Consider the following 21055-nt stretch of genomic DNA (forward strand, 5'->3'; position numbering starts at 1 on the left):
TGGAGGTATTTGACTTGTACTGGCCTTGATCACATAATGTAGTATTAGAGGTGAATTTTCTATGGTTGCTTGTTTTCTGTCAAGTTGAGGAAGTTCTTGTCTGGGAAAGTTTAAATATAGATGAATTACTGAAAGATTTTTTTAAAAATACTTACACATTTTAATTTTTGTAGTGTTTTTTGCTCTTCTTAAAATTCCATTATTTTGGTTAGCATGCCTTTTCTATAAAAGTATGCAACATTTCTTATGCAGTGAACTGTTTTGAGTACTTTAATAAGTTATGTGCTTTCCACAGCAATCTTATGACTGTTAACAGTCTCACAGTGGGCTTATCTTAGGTTTGTCCTTGTCCTTTGAACTTCTTGAAAGTTTATCAGATACGGGAAGGGGTGTTTTTGGCCATTAATTCTTCAAATAAGGTTCTTGTTGCCTTTTCTTTCCTGCTTCCTTCTTAATTTCCTTTAAAATATATATTTCCCACCTGATTGTGTCCCATTAGGATTAGTTTTTTTTTTTTTTTTCATTCTCATTCTTTTTTACATTCTTCCCTCTTAGTTTCATGAGACCTATCTTCTGAATTCATAGATTGTTCTGGTTAAGTCTGTTATTGAGTGTCTTAAAGTTTTCAATTCAGATTTTTTTTTTTCTTTTAAAGCTCCAAGGTTCTTTTTGGTGTATGTTCTAGTTTACTTTTTCTGTTGCTTTGAAATACTCTGGCCAAAAGCAACTTGCTGGGGAAAGTGTTTTCCATTCAGTCATTGAGGGAAGGCAAGGATGGAACTTAAGCCGAGACCACAACGTGGCTGCTTACAAGCTGCTTCTGGCTTGTTTAGCTGTCTTCCACATGAAACACAGGACCAACTTCCCTAGGGTGGTACCTCCCACAGTGGCCTATGTCCTCCACCATCAATTAGAAATCAAGAAAATGCTCCATAGACATGCCTGTAGGCCATTCTGATGGAGGCAGTTCTTCTGTTGTAATTCCCCATTCCTGGGTAATCTAGGTTTCGGTCAGTTAACAGCTGAAGCTAACTATGATGGTGTTTTATAATTTTTACTTGAGATAAGACTTTGAGAAGCAGTATAGGCTGGCCTTGAACTCTCCCTTTTCTCCATGTTTTGGGATTGTAAATGTGTCATGTCACTAGGATTAGTTTTCATTCTTTTTTAATAGTACTTTTTCATCACTTCCCCGATCCTATCATTTAGTACATTCCTTGTCTTCCTAATTTCATTTGTTTGCCTATAGGTATATTCTCTTGTAGTGCATCAATCACCAAGATAGTGCCTTTAAAACTCTGCATTAGGTAGTTTGTAAATTCCTGTTTCTTCAGTCTCTCCCTCTCTCCTTGATTCATTGATTATTTTTTCCTTTCTTTCTTGGGCCATACTTCCCAGATTTTTGTTATCCTTTTTTGTCCTTCTGTTAGTTGAACATTTGAGAAAGCAGCCACTTCTTGGGAACTGACTGTGTGTGGGAAGACCTTAATTAATCAGTCCACCAGGCAGTTCTGAGGGCTTGTCAAAACTTTCTCGAGGTTATGTCTTTTTTCAGGTGCTCAAAGTTGCATGCACCCTCTGATGTGTGTCTTTTGTACTACTGATTCCCCATTCTTGTGACAAGATGTGGAGCTGTTTTCTCAGTAGTCCCCAGGTATATAAGGGTGTTAAGTGAGTGTTCTAAGATAGACATGGAAACCTTTTCCAGATGGACAGAATGTTGTTTAAATGTTTTGCTTATCCGTCTCTTTGCAATAATCAGGCTCTGTTGGATGTGGTGGTGCACATCTTTAACCCCAGCACTTGGTAGGTAGAGGCAGGCGGATATCTGTGAGTTTGAACCCATCCTGGTCTACAGAGTGGCAACCAGGGATTACATAATAGCGAGACCTTGGTTTGGAACAATACAAAAACAAAATCAGTACAAGCCCTGAGCTGAGCTCTTTGTTCTGATTATAGCAGGTGTGATGGTGTCTGATGGTGTCTGTCTCCAGTGATGCATGCCCTGGTACTGCAAGAATCTTATATGTGTTTTGTTCTATGTGGGGTCCAGGCACCACAGAATGCTAGTCCTTTCAGGCAGGTATCTCCAAGGGAGAAGGCTAGATTTGTGTTGCTCCTCTTTCCTCTGAAAGGAGATGCTGTCTTGTGGGCTTTCCCCCAGTGACACTCATCTGTGCTGACTTGAAGGAATGCTGGAAGTGGCATTTCTTTTCAGCTTGCCTGGGGAACTATAAGCTTTGAGCTAGTTTCTAATTAGGGCTTTTCTCATTCTAGCTCTTCTTGCTAGTATTTCCAAATTGCCATCGTCTGGTGTTCTGTAGGTCAGGTAGGCTCAGTTTTAAATCCCCTTTTATAGGAATTTGTGTCCTATGGTCTTCTTCATCTGTATTTTAGTTTCTAGAGTTTTGCTTCAGTGTCTGCTGCTGATCATCTGTTTCCTTTGTCTTTGTGGTTTATAAGGTGTTTAGTTGTCTTCTAGTAATGTTATAGTAGCAAAGTGTAAGTGGCCTGTCAATTGCTTTTCCTTGATGGTGTTGCCTGTGCACTTTTAAAATTATGACAAATAACCTTTGACTTTATGTACAGCCTTTTTACATTCATTGAGTAAATTTTGAAAGCCAACAAGTTGGGCTGTGAGTATTGTAAGATTCAACAGAGGGGTTTAAATTTCAGTCCTGATTTCTGACTGAATGGCTATGGCCATAGAACCTTAGCTCACACCTTCCCAAAAGGAAAAAATTAAAAAATTGTGGTACTATGTATGATTAAAAGTCATAGATTATTTAATTTGTTTGCTTTTCATAGCTTATATATAATTCCATGGTTTACTAGGGAAAATAATATATAATATCTCTATGAAAACACAAAATATTTAGGTGTAATTATAGTAATAGCTGGTTGTATTTTTTAATTTTATTTATTGTTATTGTATGTTTATGGTGTGTGTATGTGAGTGTACACATTACATGGTACTCTGTGGAGGTCAGGTTTTCTGGGGATCAAAGTCAGGTCCTCAGGTTTGGTGCAAAGCTCTGTAACTTGCTGAGCTAGATTTGAAACAGGGTTTCATGTAGCTAGCTCAGGCGTGGATGTCCTTGAACGTCTAAGCCTCCTGATGGAATGGCAGACCTGTTGGGTAGTGCCTGGGTTAGGAGGTGCCTTGATATGATAGGCTGGTGCTTTACTGTCTGAGCGCAGCCCCAAGAGGTATGTTTTGTTTTGGCTTTTTTTTTTTTTTTTTTTTTTAAGATTACAGTTTATTGAGAGAGGTGTGTGTTGGTGCACTGGCTTGCACAGCCTGCTGGTGGAGGTGAGAGAACAACTTTTGGGAGCAGGTTTTCTTCTGCTGCTGTGTGGGTCTCAGATATGAAAGTCAGGTCATCAAGCCTATTGTCAGCCCTTTACCTGCTGAGCCATCTCTATGCCCCCAGGGATGCCCTTCAAAGTGTTATGCAGCATATGACAAGAACCTGACATTATCCCTGCTAACTCTTCTGCCCCCAAAGAAAAAGCAAAACTTGAGTACCTACTTTCAGGAGGTACTCTCTTGCTATTTAAAATCTGAGACTGGTTATAGTTATTAGCAGAAACACAGACCTCTAGAAACCCGATTATTGCTGTTCTGATTGTTAAAAAAGTTTTGACAATTTATTTTGTGTACAAGTGTTTTTCCTGCATGTGTATGCACGCTCTACAGCACAATCTACATGGAAGTCTTGTTCCAGATGGTTGTGAGCCACTGTGTGGGTGCTGAGAACCCAACCCAGGTCCTCTGCAAGAGCTCCTAGTGCTCTTAAACACTGAGCCATCTCTCCAGCTGCCCTGCCTTCTTTTTGAAATACTGCCTCAAAATCTGATGAAGGAAATAATAGCTGAGCATTTATTTTTAGAGACAAATTTGGTCTCTAAGTTAAAATAGGAGAGTGTTGTAGTCTTGTTTTTCAATTTCTGGCTACAGCTCTGTCATCTGCCAACTCTGCTAATAAGATAATTTCTGATCTACTTTAAAATTTTTCATTTAGAACTGTAAATAGATTAGTAAACAAGGGATTTCAGGCAGGAGACCCTTTGTTCACCAAATTAAATAAATGTCTTAATTTTTATGAATTAACATGAACCCTTGTCTCAAAGTGTTTTGATAATTTTAGTACTTTAAAACTTGATAATATTAATACTTCAAAATGTTTTATACTTGGAAGAAAGTGACATTTATAGTAGAAGAATCCAGATTTTAAAACATGCTGCCATTCAACCTAGATTTCTCTTATTACTCCCCATGTTGCAAACTGTTAGTATTATAAGAACATGGCTTCTCAACTCTACTTTAATAAAAGTCCTTATCTTGTGAAGATGGAATAGTCAAACAACACTGTAACCAGAGTCCTGAAATTTGATTCTCTAATTTGCTTGTCATTTATCTAAGAACAAATCACTTGTTTCTTGAATCTCAAGATTATTATGATTTTGTGATTGTGGATGGTCTCTAAGAGCTAGAAAATACTGTGTTTAGTTAATTGTTTAGTTGACTCAAATTTCTACCACTAATGTATTTTAAATTTATAGCATAGTATTAGTTATTAATATATGAGAAAATGTAATTGGGATCCTATCCTGTAAAGAAAAGTAAGTGCATTGAAAGTGTGGGAACTAAACCTGTCCTCAACTACCTGTCTTTTGTTGCTAGGCTGGGCCTTCTCCATTTTTTTTTTGTTCATGTTGTTTTTGCTGTCTGAGTTATTTCTTCTTTTGCTTTGTCAAATTGTCGGTCTTCCTAAGAGTCTCACATTAGATTTTATATTCTTTGGGCATCTTTTCCTGTTGTCCAGAAACAGTCGTTTGACTATTGAGAGGAGACATACTTGTGAGGTTCAAACAGGATTGTATACCTGAGTCACTTCTACCAGATAATCTTCTTAGCAGAGACTATGCTCATTCACTTTGAAATTTTGAGTGACAAGATAATATCAGTGCACTAACAGGTACACTTAAACTTGTTGAAAGGATGACTGATGATAACTTTTAAATTTATCTATTTTATTGTCTGATCTTCATTTGTATTAGTGTAGTACACTTCTGTATCTTGAAGCCCAATTTTTTTGCGCGTGTATGTGTGTGCGCTGTGTGTATGAGTGTTTGAATATGTGTGAAAAGTTTAAATAGAACTTAAGGTCATACGATATTTACCTTAAATTGATCAATGCTTTCACATAGCAGAAGAATGGAAGGCACGGGAGAGAAGAGTAGTAGTCTCAACTGTATATTCCAGAGCTGGATAAAGAATGAAGGTGATGAATGAGTCTGGTAGGAAAGTGGAGAGGTTGAGAAACTGAAGCTTTTCTTAAAATTGAGGAACAAACTGTTGATAACAGACAGTTATCTGGAGATATGTGTGTAATCAAGATTGGAAAGTAGGTGTCTTCAGGAAGGGGCCAGGATTTTAAGAGGCAAATGTAGGTAGAAGGATGCAGAGGAAATGGTAGGAGTTGTGATTCTGGGGGAAGGATATTTAGGGACAGGCTTGAGGGGTTGGACTACTTGAGAAGACACGTGTTTATGAAGCTCAGAAACTGAGACAGTAGTAGGTGGTAGGTAACCTGCCTTCCTTTATTCCAATATGATGTAGAAGCTCTGTGAACATGATAGCAATAAATAAATAAATAAACAAATAAACAAAAGCTTGTAAGTCTGAGGGGCTTATAATAGAAAGGTGTATGAATTTGAGACATGATAAAAAAAAAAAACTTTAAAGAGAACTTAGAAGGCTGAGGATAATTCATAGAACCTGGAGTTTGATTTCCCAGTACCAGGGAGGTTTAAAAGTATATGGTCAGATTTCACTTCAGATGTGCTGTTTTAGACATGGATCCTACAGACATTGTCATTTAGAAGTGGGATATTGTTTGTTCATTGTGGAAGGTAAGATACTGCAGGGAAGAAGAGCCATTTATGTTACTATGTGAGAACCTCCGAATCTCTTGGAGGCTATGGTTTAATTTCATTGTAAGTAGTAAAACCTTATACGAACATTTAGAATATTGGAATTCTTTAAAAGTTTTGGCTGTGATTGATAAAAATACACATATGTGTTACTGAAATGTTTATAGGATAACATTCTTTCTCCATTAGGCATTTTCTGATATTTTTTATTAAAAAATTTTTAATTATGATTTTAAAAATACACTTTTTAGTTATGAAAGTGTTGTAGTTTTTTTTTGTTGTTGTTGTTTTTTTAAAGCAACAAAGCTAGTAGAGTATTTGACATTGTATTAAGAAACAAATGACATCGGGCAGTGGTGGTGCATGCCTTTAATCCCAGCAGTTGGGAGGCAGAGACAGGTAGATCTCTGAGTTTGAGGCCAGCCAGGGATACACAGAGAAACTCTGTCTCAAAAAACCAAAATCAAACCAAACCAAACAACAACAACAAAAAAAAAAAAAATGGAAAAAAAGGAAGATGAGGGCTGGAGAAATTGCTCAGTGGTTAGGAACACTTGTTGCTCTTGCAGAGGACCTGAATTCCATGCTCAGCACCCACATGGTGGCTCATAATCATTTATAATTCCGATTCCAGAGGTTACAGACAGCTGTGAGCCACGTTGTAGGTGCTGGGAACTGAACCATGGTGTTCTGCAAAAGCAGTAAGGTGCTCTTAACTGCTGAGCCATCTCTCCAGCCTCACATAAATTTTCTTGATTTGCTATGCAGTGATACTTCATCAAGCATGAGGTTTTGGGTGCCAGTTGCATTTCGATCTGTTAATTTTACAGGTCCCTCTCTTTGCTTCCCATCACCAGGGCACCATCATAAACTGTACCATAATTTTGACAGTGAACAAAGAAAATTGCTTTAGCATACTTTCCTGCTTTGTATTAATCTCGGATTTAGCTGTGTCGTGTTCATCATCGGTATCCCTCATAAAATGATAGTAGCCCAGGCCGTATTTGTACCATCACTGTTGCCATCATCACCAAAATATGAAATCTAAGATTAGCAGCTCTGTGCTTCAGACTGACTTTAGAAATACTGTCCTGTTTTTTCAGGGCATATTATTTCTACCACACTTTTCAAACACTATCTAGTGAGTCCACTATCAGAGTAAACGGCTTTTTTCCTTTTAAGTGTGTTACCACATAACTTGCTTCTATAGTATAATCCGAGGTTTTTTCAGTTCTGACATTTGTCCTTATGATACAGTCTTTGATACTCACTCAATTTGGCAGCATTCTTTTGCATGTAATGTTCTCTTCAAATCATAGTTTTCAAAACTTGGACAGATTCCCTAAAGTACAGTGCCTTCCTGTGTGCTTTGACGTATTCGTCACCTGCCACTCTTTGATGAGTAACCCTTTTCATCTGTGAGGTTCCTTTTGGACACTTGCCTTTCGTTTTCTTTTCAGCTGTTGGAGGAGCCATGCTAGAACTTAAAAACAATAGCTAAGGGGCTATATTTACTTTTATTGTGAAGATTAATTGACAGAAAAGCAAAACAGCAAGACTTGAGCCCTTCCACACCTCAGCTGCCAGTGCAGCTCAAATGGGTTGCCAACTTACAAAGTGCAGCTGATGCTTGAGGCATGACCAAGGTGTGGAGGTACCTTAATAATCAAATATCAGCACTTACCAGCCTTTTGAATAACATTAAACACCTATCTGTAGCTAGAGTTTTACTGCCTGGCCCACAGTCAGGACAAATCTCTCTCACCCGCCAGTCCCACAGCCACTCAGACCCGACCAAGTAAACACAGAGACTTACATTGGTTACAAACTGTATGGCCGTGGCAGACTTCTTGCTAACTGTTCTTACAGCTTAAATTAATCCATTTCCATTAATCTATACCTTGCCACATGGCTCATGGCTTACCGGCATCTTCACATGCGGCTTGTCATCTTGGCGGCTGGCAGTGTCTCCCTGACTCAGCCTTCCACTTCCCAATTTTTTCTCCTCCTTGTCCCGCCTATACTTCCTGCCTGGCCACTGACCAATCAGTGATTTATTTATTGACCAATCAGCAACACATTTGACATACAGACCATCCCACAGCACCTATCAGTTGTAATGGTAGGCTAAAATATTATTGATAATTGCTGCATTTTACTTACCAAGCCACCAAGAGCACATATAATGTCTGATGGTGTGAATTGGATTGTGCTTGGAATGTGACGCTAAAATGATGAGCACCACCTTCAAACTGAAGCCATGTATACATACAAATAGTGAGACTATAACGTTTATTTTGCATGACACTATAATGGTATTTAATCTACAAAGTTCGTGGTTGAGAACCACTCAATTGAATTATTAAAAATTATCAAAATCTCATAATGTTTTAAGTAAGGTTATGATTTTGTGTTGGGTCCCATTCATAGTTATCTTGCCCATTGTGGCGCTGTGGTTGTGACTGTGCCTGGGACACCCTACATCAAAGGCTTGAATGAAGTTAATATCTAATTTCTTAGATTCTGTAGGACTTCAAAAATTAAAATGCTATTATTAAGAATTTGGCTTTGCAAATATATAGCCAAGTTCATATCTGCTTTGTCACTTAGAATTATGTGACCTTAACAAGTTACTAAGCATATTTACACCTCAGTTTCTTTGTTGACAGTACATTTTTGCATTCTCTGAAATATTAGGAATCTAGTAGGTGTTATATACTAAATATATATTTAACAGCTTTTATGTGTTGTTACTGTTTTGTACAATTTGTAGATGTATATATGTTTACAGAAGGAGCAGAAATAGCAGTTCCCTAAGAGCATGCTTATGCTTAGCAGGTAGATGGACAAATGAGATTTTTTTTTTTAATGTATCATATGTAGTAAGTGGAATGAAGAAAAAAACAAAGCTTTGCAAGGTTCCCTAAGAGCATGCTTATGCATAGCAGGTGGATGGACAAATGAGATTTTTTTAAATGTATCATATGTAATAAGTGGAATGAAGAAAAAACAAAGCTTTGCAAGGTGTGATGGGAAAGGTCTGTTCTAGATGAGGAAGTCCTAGGAAGGCCTCCTGGTAGATGAAACTAAAGAATTTCAAAAGTAGACTATTTAGAGACTACTTGAAAACAGGAACAAACATTTATGGCTAGAGGAAAAGATGAGAGGTTGAGGTGTCAGAGAATACTACAGAGCCTTAAAGGTCATTGAGGAATTTTAACCTTTACACTGATATGATGGGGATCTTTGTGGAAGTGGCAATAATGTATTTACCTTCTAAAAGGTAAAGCTGCTCTAAGGGGAATAAGCATAGTAGAACATTTCAGAGGCTGTTGATGAGAAGTGATTAGAGCCTGTGTATATTTTATAGGAACTTTTGGTTTAATATTTATTCAATATTTCCTGCTGTGGTTATAATACTATTTGTTGGACATAATTTCATCTTTATTTTTTAATAATTCAGAATGTTGTACTGATTAAGTTTCAAGTATAGAAAATATTTAAAATTTAATACAAACTTATTTCCTGTGACTTGAATATTTTTTTCTTGATCTGGTAGTGGTGACAAATACCTCAATTTATTTAACAAGCAAGGTATAGACTTATAATGGAAATATTAATTCTAGGTTATGAACATGTATATGGGTTTGTCTTTTTAAAACTATTCAAATTGTTATAAAGTTGTGCTACTGATAATAAGCCACAGTTATTACGGGAAAATGATGGTAATGCTTTCTTGGGTATGCAGAAAAAAACTCTATGATTTAGCAAAGGAGAACTATTCGTAATTGATTTTTTGCAATTAGTTAACCAAGTAACTTTTAAATAGAATTATGCATGAGTTACTATTACCAACACAACTTATGTTGCCTACTTTACATTTTCCAGGAACATCACTTACAGCGAGCTATTTCAGCGCAGCAAGTATTTAGAGAAAAAAAAGAGAGCATGGTCATTCCAGTTCCCGAGGCAGAGAGCAACGTCAACTATTACAATCGCTTGTACAAAGGGGAGTTTAAACAGCCCAAACAGTTCATTCACATTCAGCGTAAGTTTGTTAATTGATTGTTTTCTGTTTGTAATTTTAAGTTTGCTAATTGATTGTTTTCTGTTTGTAATTTTAAATGATCAGTCACTGAAAATCTTTTATATTGTCTGAGATTTTAAGCTTTTAATTCATATACTCTGATTAATAGAATATTAAACATTAGAGATTTAAATCTGTTTATATTTTCATTTGAGCTTGAAGATCACTTTGAGTTTTAATAATATTTGGACCCTGTAATGTTTATATAGTATAAGATTTTATAGACCACAGTTTATTATACAGCTAAAAAGATGGTGGGCTACAATACTCAATAAGGTTTATTTTTAAAAGGTGAGTGTCTATAATGCTCACTATTAGGGCTGTATCTTTAGAAAACTCAAAATAACATCTTTCATTTAAGTTTTTTGGTTTGGTTTGGTTTGGTTTTTTGAGACAGGGTTTCTCTGTATAGTTTTGGTGCTTGTCCTGGATCTCGCTCTGTAGACCAGGCTGGCCTCGAACTCACAGAGATCCTCCTGGCTCTGCCTCCTGAGTGCTGGAATTAAAGGTATATGCCACTGCCACCCGGCTTCATTTACGTTTTATAAACTCTAATTCTGATTTTTACTACTCTTGTTTTCCTCCTACTGTTAGTCCGTAAATGGTCATCATCTTGGACCTTCTTAATATTATTGTGATGATTTCCTAATTATAACATTTACTATGCTCTGTTCTCCATCCTCACTATTCTGTCTGCTCTCCAAAGTTTGCTTTGTACCATAGTGGTCTTCCAAACTTTTCACTCTGATCCAATCATGGTCTTGATTAAAATCCTACTGTTCCTTATTGCTAACATTATGCACACTGGTGTCAGTGCCTTCATATCTTGTCAGAATTGTCAGCATGTCTTGGGTGTTGGGTTACTTGTTAAGATAGAGATTCCAGGGCTCTGCTTGGGGAATTCCTGCTGAAGTACTTATCTCTCTGAGTATCCTTGGATATGTGGACTAGAGATGTATTATTTTTGACAGCACTAGGGATTTAGATCTGGGGCTTTGTCAATGCCTGGCGGCTACTGTACCCTTGGACCATGTCCTCCCAGTGCTGCAAATTTTAGTAAAGTCCCCTCAGTAATTCTGAGACATCACCATACTTAAGAGTGATGATTGTTTTCGTTGATCCTAAGATGTCCATCTTTGGTTTTTTCATCTTTGAAATGAGTTTTCGTCTTCAATTCCTGTTGTCCCTGACTGAAGTTTGCCCCCCTGAAGAGAATACTCATGTACTTCTGAGAGACAGCAGGGTACTGCCAACTTAAGGCCACTTGAAAACAGTTGCTTGTTTGTTTCAGTCTCTTGGTTTTGGTCTATACTGTTAGCTTTAATTCAGATTACAAACTGACTCAAAGATCAATTCTCCAAGGATTACTGCCCCTCTCCTTCCACCTTAGTAAACTGAGAAATACAAAGGTCTTTTTTTTTTGCTGCCCCCTGCGTGTTTGGCTAATTATCTTACACTTAAAGTATGACTATTAAACATTCTAACAGTAGAACTCGATCATCAGGCTTTAGGATCCATATAGTAATGCTGTATCTTACAATTGATGACAGTGTATATAGAACTCAAAAGTAGAATGGATATATGACATTCTTTGTGACTGGGTCATGCCTTAATCTCCAGTGTCATTTCCTATTGCTCTTCCCCTCATGGTGTCCAGGAAGTGCTAGAAATGACCTACATTTCCTGTACTTTACATTTTCTTAACATGCATATTCAAAAGTTCTTTTTCACCCTACAGCTCATTTAAGACCAAATCCCCTTAGGGAAGTTTACCCTACCTCTTCTCATTCTGTCTCTCCTCTTTGTTTATCTTGTGCTTGTGTGTACCTTTTACTGTCTGTAGTAACCATTGGTAGTCATTCTTTCTGTCTTTTAGACTGTGACCCCTGGTGAGCAGATAGTTTTTTCTCTCTTGTTGATATGCTTGTTGACTCATTGTTTTTAAATGATTCTAAAAATTAAGCCCTGTGGGGAAAGAACAGTTTTCCAGAGACCTTTTTTCATTGTGTTTTCTTTCTGTGATGGAACGGACCTAGGCAAGTACCTTACCACTGAGCTACACCCCAGCCTTTTCTGAGAAGCACTGAGGGGGAATATAGTCACAAACATTATTTATGTGACTTGCTTTCTGTGTTCTTTGACTTTGAATCCTTTCAGTTTATTGAATTTGCCTTTACCTTTATATCAGTGAGGAATGAGACAGATTTTCACAGTGGGAATCTTTTTGTTGAGGCCAAAGAATCAGTTGTTCTGTGTTTTAATAGCAGAGCTAAATAGCGAGAGTAGTTATTAAAAATCTTTCTTGGAAAATAAACACCAAAACTAAGTCTAACAAATTTGAATCATCCCCATTGGAAGCAACAAACATGACTCTTACATTGTTATTTTTTCATTTCATTTTATTCTGTTTGTCAAAATATAGTATATATTGTATTATACATATTATATAGGTAGTTTTATATTCTACCTTTTAAGGTTTTGTATTTATAACCTATAACCTTTAAGCTTATATGTAAAGTTTTGTCAAATTGATATTCCAGTTTGTTCACCTTATAGGCCAATTGTATTTAAGGTTAGGTATACTAGATCTCAAGTTCATGGTTAGTTTTTTGTTGTTGTTGTTTTTAATTAGATTTTTAAAAGAAAGTCTTAAATTTTAAATATAACCTCTTGCAAACCCTGTAAATACAGGGAATTTTAGAAAATGTCACTAAATTTTTCATTTCCTTCTTAATAAAAGATTTGTAAGTATCCCATTTACCTAGCTAGGGAAAACAATTACACTGGTAGGCGTAGGCTAAAACTTCTTTCTGTGGCTGTGGGTTTGCTTGGCTGGAGGAAGGGTAAGGGCTGCTTGGAACTCACTTAGGGTTTATACCTTTGCATCAATCACATGTCCTCCTATAATTGTGGCTTCCCATTTCAGAATCTCCCAGCACCTCTCTCTTGCCTATGAGATAGAATTTTTAGTATACTTGTATAATGTAAAGCCTTCCTTTTTGCCTCTCCAACCATGTTTGGCTCCATGTTTTGTTTTGTTTTTCATTATAATGCCAACTTTATTGAACTGAATTAAAATTGACTATCCTTTTCTTCCTCTGCATTCAAAGCTCATTAGGAGGAGCCAATCACATTCACTTTACCATTACCCATGGAAATTGCAATGGCAGTGAACTTTGGTTTTCTAATTTCTCTGACCTTTCATGTTTTAAGCTATAGGGGTAGTGAACTCTCTAAAATTTGCTTTATATATAAAATACCTTATTTGATTGCACCTTCTTAGTCCTTCTACACTTATTTTTAAGGTAAGTGTTGTCCCTGGGATTGCTGTTATGAGTGCTTCCTGACTCCTCTCAAAATTCTGAGTGCTGTTTGCTTCAAAACTCCCTTCAGTTGTGATGGTTTGCCTTCTGTTGTCTCTCAGATTTCTAAAATCTGAATCTCATTGCCTAACGTACTATGTACTACCTAACATGATTATGATTACAATTAAATGTTTGTTGAATAAATGAGTAAATGAGTTGATTAAAGATAAATGCATACATGCCATGATGGTTCTTAGACAGTAATCTTGCAGGACATAACAAATTATATACTAGATTAAATATAAAACTAAAATTATTAACACAGTGAAAGTTGAAGACTTGCTCTGTGGCATCCAAGTAAGAAATTAAAAAGTGCGTTCCCTTACTCATCAGCAGTGTTATTTTAGGGTAGAAAAATTGAGAGTAGATCAGGTTTAATGGCACATATGTATAATCCCATTGTATGGGAGATAGAGGCAGGAAGATTGTTGAGTTCAAGGCCAATCTGAGTTACACAGTAAGATCCTGTCTCATAAAACCAAAAGCCAGAAATATAGCTTAGTAGTAGAACATTTGTCTAGGATGTACAAAAACCTTGGGTTTGACTCCCAGCACAGACTTCCTGTTTATTCCCAGCCCCCTTGCTGAGAATGGAATGAATCTAGATATGAGATAACCATCTTATTTGTTCCTGTTCTTGTCCTTTTCAGTGTGTTTTCTATAATCACCACACTGGTATTCTGAGAATTTACTCATAACACATGAGGGTATTTCTTTTGGACTTAAATAACTTAATTAATTTTGAGACCCCTTAAGGACAGTGTTAGTTACTTTCAGTCAGTTATATAATTTCCCGTTACCCCTTTTATTTAATGGGGAAATACTTTACAATTATTTTCAAGTATCAGAATTTTAGAACATGAATAAATTTGAAATACTGCGTTAATGTTAATTTGCATCTGGTTTTACAGTCAGTTAAATGGTTCTTGGTAGCAAGCCTTTATTTCTTGGTTTAAAAAAGGGAAGCTTAACACCCAGTATAAACTGGGCCTTTATATTGTTTTTGTTTTCAGCAAGTGTATGAAATATATGCCAGACTAACATCTAATTTTGCTGTTATCCTTGCAATATTCTTCATTGTTTTCTCCAGTGAGCATAACAGAACATAGACCCTTTTCCTTGAGACAGGGGCAAGCATAGTTTTATTGAAAAGAGTTGGGGATGATCTAAATATGCTTTGATTGAAAGAACAGTCCAAAGCAGTTGTTCAGTTTTATTGCATTTCTACATTAGAATTACTTGGCAGAAAGAATTTCTGCCTGTATTTCAAGGGACATCTTTTTTAACGTCATTGAATATTAAGAAATCAAATTGAGCATAGATTGCATGAAATCACATCCACTATTCAAATAAGCAAGTACTACAAAAACTGCCACTAGTTAGTGGCAGATGGTATCAGATTTGTGGCAAACACTTTTTCAAGTTAAGTTGCTTCAGGTGTTTAGAAGGATGACTGACATAGTGAACAAGGTCAGACCAGACAGCTGCCGCAACCACTGTTGAGGTCAGCCGGCTCTAAAACTCTTCCCTCAGGTTGTACAGTACCGCCCACCATCTCCTGACCCTGACACTGAGGGGAGAAGTGGCAGAGTCATGTTTGGGAAGCTGCTACTTCAGTAAGGAGGAGTATTCCTAACCTGGAAGATACAAATAATATATAAATAATATATTTATAATAATAAATCCCTTGGTCATCTTGGTAGGGAGTTGAAAAAGTCTTGAGTTCAAGGAGAATGCATGCTCCTTTGACCTCAGTGTAATTTGTATGTCTGGTATTGAAAAGGAGGAGGATGGAATTGCCATCACCTAGATTAAAAAATAAAACAGACTAAATGTCATGATTAAAACAATCAGAGAAAGTAAAGCCACTCTGATAGTTAAATTGCATATATTGTAGTATGTGGGTTTTGGTGTTTTTGTTTTTGTTTTTGGTTTGGTTTTTCGAGATGAGGTTTCTCTGTATAGCCGTGGCTGTCCTGGAACTGGCTCTGTAGACCAGGCTGGCCTCAAACTCAGATCCACCTGCCTCTGCCTCCCGAGTGCTGGGATTAAAGGCTTATGTCACCACCACCCAGCGGTGATAATGTGTTTTATGTCTATTAAAATATATAAAACACAAAAAATTGAGATTGGCTGTAGAGAACATATTACCTATTGATAGAAAGGACTTATGGGACATACTTTTCTTTGGCCTGGACAGACAACTAATAAATGGCAGAATAGTGTGCAAGAGAAGGGGCAGAGTGCCAGACACGGCTGTGTGTGTGTGTGTGGGGGGGGGCAGGTATTGTTGTTGACATGCAAGCACTTAGAACCTTCCTGTGTGTCTTCCTACAGAATATACTGTGGAAAGATAGAGCATGCCTGGTTGTGCTAGTAGGACTTGCCAGGAATAGTACATTCAGCGCATTCACCTAGCAACCAGCATCTCTCCTGAAGATGCTGTAGTGATGCAATGCTACCTTGGGAGTTGGCACCATCCAACATCTTGGCTCCCTATCTTGCACAAAATTTAAGGGAAGTTTGCTTTCCTGCCTTACAATTTTGTGGACTACATACCTATAAAAAATGTTCTCTACCCTAAAATTTCCTGAGAATGCTTATTTCTTAGGATTTTAATAGGAAACTAAACTTTTCTTCTTATATAGTGAAATAGCTAATATTAACTGACCTGTGTCCCGGCTCTGTTCAGTGTTGTAAATTTCATTTACACTAGGCCAGTTGTTTCTCATAGTCTTCCCAGAGTTTTAAGGTATTAGCCCGAACACCCTCAGCCACAATATGCTAGGTTCAGTTACCCATCCTCAATATTTCAAAGGAACAAGTAATTGTGTGAAAAGTACAGAAGAGATTTGTTGAGTGTAGCCACAATGGGAAGAGAAACAGATAAAGGGGGTCTAGTGACCGACCGACCGATAGAGCAGTTTCCAGGATACAGGGTATGAAATTTAAGTTTAAGTGGATGACAAAAGCTTTGCATGATTACACTGTGCTGATTGGGATGTTGTCTTGCCCATCGCTGAGTCAGGTTTGTCTTTGGTCTGGTCTTTTCTTGCAAGATGTTCCCATAAGTTATCAGAACTGTGTGACAATTCCTTTTTGGGAAGGCAGGCTCCTCTTGTGGTCTGGCACCAGGCGTTAGTCTTTCTCTTCCAGCAACATGATTATTGGCTGCATTATCCTGAGCTCTTGGTGAAATCTTAGGTTTTAAATGGGTGTCAAAGTATAAGCTGCCTCACAGCATTCCTTTTATAACTGTGAGAGGGGAGGAGATACTCTAAAGATACTGGTGCCCTTCCTCTTGGCATATTGCTGAAACAACAGATCCCAAAGAATTCAAATTTCCAGGACAGTGAGGAGCTCCATTGAAAGGTGATGAATTTTGGCTTGTAGGGAAAAAAAAAAAATCCAAGATCCAGCTGAAAAATAAAAAGAGCTTTTAAAGTTTACAAATCCAAAACATTGAAGAGAGAGCTACTTGTATAAGCTGAGCCTTTCAGAGAAAATTTCTTTTGTGCCAGGCATAGTGGCTTCACACCTTTAATTCCAGTACTCAGAGAGAGAGGTGGGAGAGGCAGGCACATCTCTGAGTTTGTGGATAGCCTGGTCTACAGAGCAAGTTCTAGGACAGCCAGGGCTACACAGAGAAGCCCTGTCTTGAAAAGCCTAAACAACAAACAACAGTAAGGACAATTGCTCTCATTCCAGTGCACATGCATAGTCAAATATTAAGATCATACACAGAATGGGAGAATCAGTTAGGTCCTTTGGGCTTCAGGAACTGACCAAGCAGGTGTGTTCCAGGCTCAGCCAGTTTGTGAAGATAATCACACACCCCTAGTAGCAGGAGGTTAGAGTTGGGAAAGAGTTATGAGGTAATTGCTTATCTCTAAGCCTTTGACTAAACACGTGTGCTTAGTAAAAACTAAGGTTTGCTGGACTGTATAGGACCTTGGTCAAATAGGTTTTATCCATTACAAAAGAAATAGGTACTGTGCCTTTTGATGCTTTCAGATGAAGCTAAAATGAATAATAGAGGTGAGTGGTGAAAAGAATAAGCAATCAGTACAAGTACAGTGATTAAAATAATTGTTTTCAGACTGGAGAGAGAGCTCAGAGTTAAGAAAGAGCACTGGCTGCTCTTCCACAGGCTACAGGTTCAGTTGCCAACCCCAGCATGACAGTTTACAACCATCTGTACCTTGCATGTGATGGTGGTGGTACACAGACATGAAAGCAAGCAAAACTCATACACATAATAATAAATAATTGTTTTCATACTGAAATTGTTGTCGGTTATGCAGTCAAGGTTGTTGGACCATACAGTCTTCTTTCCATGTAGTTGAATAAAGACACTTATCTCATATCCCCCAATATAGACCTTATTCAGAACATAATCAGAAAATTAGTTGGTTTGGGTTTGTTTGTTTGTTTTTTACTGACTTTAGAATCCCCACTGTTTCCTCAGTAAAAAGGAAGAGAATAAGGTTGTGTGTTGAGAGACTGGTTTTTATATTCTGATTATAATGAAAATATTAAAATTACATGGGCTGAGGAGATAGTGCAGTGGGTGTAAATGTGCTTGGACACCAAGCTTGATGTTCAGTTTCCTGGAACCCACATGGTGGAAGGAGAGAACTGACTCCTGTGAATTATCTTCTGACCTCCATGTGCACTTCATTGGTGTACACACACACACACACACACACACACACACACACACACACACACACACACACAAATAAAGATAATTTAAGAAAAATTTATACACTGTTAATTGCAGAAGAAAATTGGTGACCCCTCTCCTAAAGATGACCAATACATGACAGTTACTCCCTTTGTTATAAATATGCATTGTATTGTATATATGAATATGTGAATCTTTTACACTAAACATATGTGTGTGTATATATATTTTAGAAGAGTGTACTCTAATGATAAAAGAGGTATAGTATAATGCTGAGCATATGGCATGTCCCAGCTATTCAAGAGATTGAGATAAGGATCACTTGAACCTGAGCATTCCAGACTGTTCTTAGTAATCTAGTGAGACTCTGTCTCATAAACATGGAACAACAGTAACAACAAAGTATAATATTGGGAGTACACAGACCAGGAACAGTAATTTATTGTCAGGTATTACATGCTGTACAATTGACCTGTTGTGTTTTTTATATGACCAGAAACACAATATGATTCATACTAGCATTACCCACAAACGAGTGAGTGATGGGAATTGTTTTTAGCTGTCCTAATCTTGTAGAACCCTGTTATATGTAGTTCATAGTTGACTGAAACATCACATGAAAGACACAGCTGTCTGTGTATATGCTTATGTGTGTGTCTGTGCATAAAAATATATTGTCACCAGTACTGTTTTGAACAAATTATTATCTTTTTACTGTTGTTAGGTAATCAGGGATAAGGAAAATGGTTTTGCCCTTGCTTACTTATTTTCTTGTATTCTTCCTTTCTTTATACAAATCAGATTTTCTTACCCATGTCATTTTCTTTCTCTGGTGGACTTTTAAAATTTCATGTAAGTCAAGTCTGTGGCAATAAATGATCTCAGAATTTATTTGTCTGAAAAGATTTTATTTCTTTATTTTGGAAGAATTATTTCATAGAGTGCATGCTTTTAGGGTAGAAGGTTTTATGTTGGTAGTCTTTTTCCCTCAATATTTCAGATATTTTACTTTATTCTCTTTGCATTTTTTTGAGACTATTGAATGTAATTTTTATCTTTGGTCCTCTGTAGGTAAGACATTTTCTCCTTCTGGCTTATTCTGAAATTGTTGTTGTTGTTGTTATGTATTTTTTGTGTTTATGTGTACATACTTGCCCATGTGTATACTTTTGGGCAGGTGCCACAGTTTGTGTGTTGAGATTAAAGGACAACTTTTGTATTATCTCTAGCATTAAGTCTTTGGCTTTTATCCTTTTTAGCAGGTTGTGTGTTTTAGAGTTTATTTAGGATTTTTGAGACAGGGCCATGCTTTTGAGACAGAGGCCACACCAGCTGGCCTCAGACTTAGAGTAATTTCCCTGCCTCAGACTCCTCAGAGCTGGAATTACAAGTATGAATCACCAGGCCCACCCAAGAGATGCTTTCCTTAATCATGTCCAATCTAATAAAGCCACCAAAACCACTTTCTGTTGCTAGTAATTTTTATCTCTCCCATTTGTTTAGATTTTTCTTTCTAGGATTTCTGTCTTTTAGCTTATGTTATCCATCTTCTGGCAATGCTGTCTATTTGTTGTTGTTAAAGCCTTAGGCATGTTATAGTTTTCTTAATTCCTGGTCAGAAAAATACAACATTTCCATCAGGTCCTAGCTCTGACTGTGGTACCTCTTTAGTCTCTCTTTGCTTTTTACTGTGCTTTATCATGTTTTGCTTGAATGTAGACGTGATGTATTGGGTAAAATGAACTGCAGCAAAGAAGACTTGAATGATATAATGGGGGAGTTAATAGTACAAAGACAGACAGATGGAGTTGTCTTTTGTGAGCCTGTGGGTCTGGATTGTGAACTGCAGTAGTGCTTCTTAGGAGTTTTCTTTTTTCTTTTCCCTCCCTCCCTGGCCCCCTCCCTCCTTCCCTTTTGGTGGGACTAATAATGTGAGTGGAGTTGGTCATCTGTGCCCATCAAGCCTGTTGAAGACTTCAGCGCCTCTGGAATTGGTTGTTTCTCTTCCACCAGATCAGGATGTTATGATAAAACACCAGCAGATTAGGCTCTGGTGGAAAAGCTGATGTTCATCATTTGCTAAGAACTAAATGTTCCATATATTTCAAAATGCTTCCCTTTCCTACCAGAAGCACAGAGGGACCCCTGCATGCACTGAAGACCCACTCAGATACCTGAAGGTGAAAAAAAAAATGTGTACAGCACCCAGTGTTTGGAAGCTTGGACTTGCCCAGGCCACGTTAGTCATTCCATAAGCACACTTTAAGTTTGGCACACACCTCCTAAATTGGTTCATGATTCTCTGAATTCACCCTGACTGTCTCCAGCTTTGGTGACAGTGACTTAAACTATGACTTTATCAGTTTTTATTTGTTTCCCTTTCCATGTGTTATTAAGATGAAGTGGCAAATTCTAAGTTTCTTACCTGGAAACCAGAAATTCTGCATATGCTTTGGTTTCTAGCTTTCTTTGACAATCTTTTTTTTTTTTTTTCATTTTTAGATTTTTTTTAATGAAAACAGATTTGTTTGGAGGTGATGATGGTATTAATAACAAACATTGCTTGTATTTGTTCATTTGACTTTCAGTGATTGTTTAAAGAATTAGAAAACATTCAAAAACTTGTGGAAATTTTATGGTTTGTGTTTTAAATTCCTTCAGTAATCATAAATTTTTCCCTCTTGGCATAATGGACTTTATTCAGCTTTGGTTAATAACTTTGGTACTATTTGGTTTTAAAAATTTTTTAACTGTTTTCTCTCCCTCCCCGTCCCCCCGTCCCTTTTTCTTGTTTATTTTCTCCTCTTTCCTCTCCTTTCTTCCCTCTGTGCTTTCTGTCTTCGTTGTCTTCTTCTCGGGTCTGCCATAATGTTGCACTTGAGATGCCCTGTTCTGACTCCCCATATATGTGTCACCCACCATGCTAACCACTCTAAGAGGCCTGTTTCTTTCATGTTATATAGCCTATCCTGGCAG

The 21055-nt window shown here is 37.2% G+C and overlaps 1 protein-coding gene across 3 annotated transcripts in view; it reads left to right on the forward strand.

The window, feature by feature from the left end:
* Epc2 (enhancer of polycomb homolog 2) overlaps nucleotides 1–21055 on the forward strand; it is a 114739-nt gene that overhangs the window by 26762 nt on the left and 66922 nt on the right. For all 3 annotated transcript variants that reach the window (XM_052724161.1, XM_052724160.1, XM_052724162.1), the window contains exon 2: nucleotides 9829–9988. In XM_052724161.1, coding sequence (XP_052580121.1) covers nucleotides 9829–9988 — 160 coding nt within the window. The remainder of the gene's footprint in view (nucleotides 1–9828; nucleotides 9989–21055) is intronic.

The sequence above is a fragment of the Peromyscus californicus genome, unplaced genomic scaffold (genome assembly GCF_007827085.1).
Source record: "Peromyscus californicus insignis strain IS unplaced genomic scaffold, ASM782708v3 Scaffold_7__1_contigs__length_154581171, whole genome shotgun sequence".
Classification (NCBI taxonomy): Eukaryota; Metazoa; Chordata; class Mammalia; order Rodentia; family Cricetidae; genus Peromyscus; species Peromyscus californicus.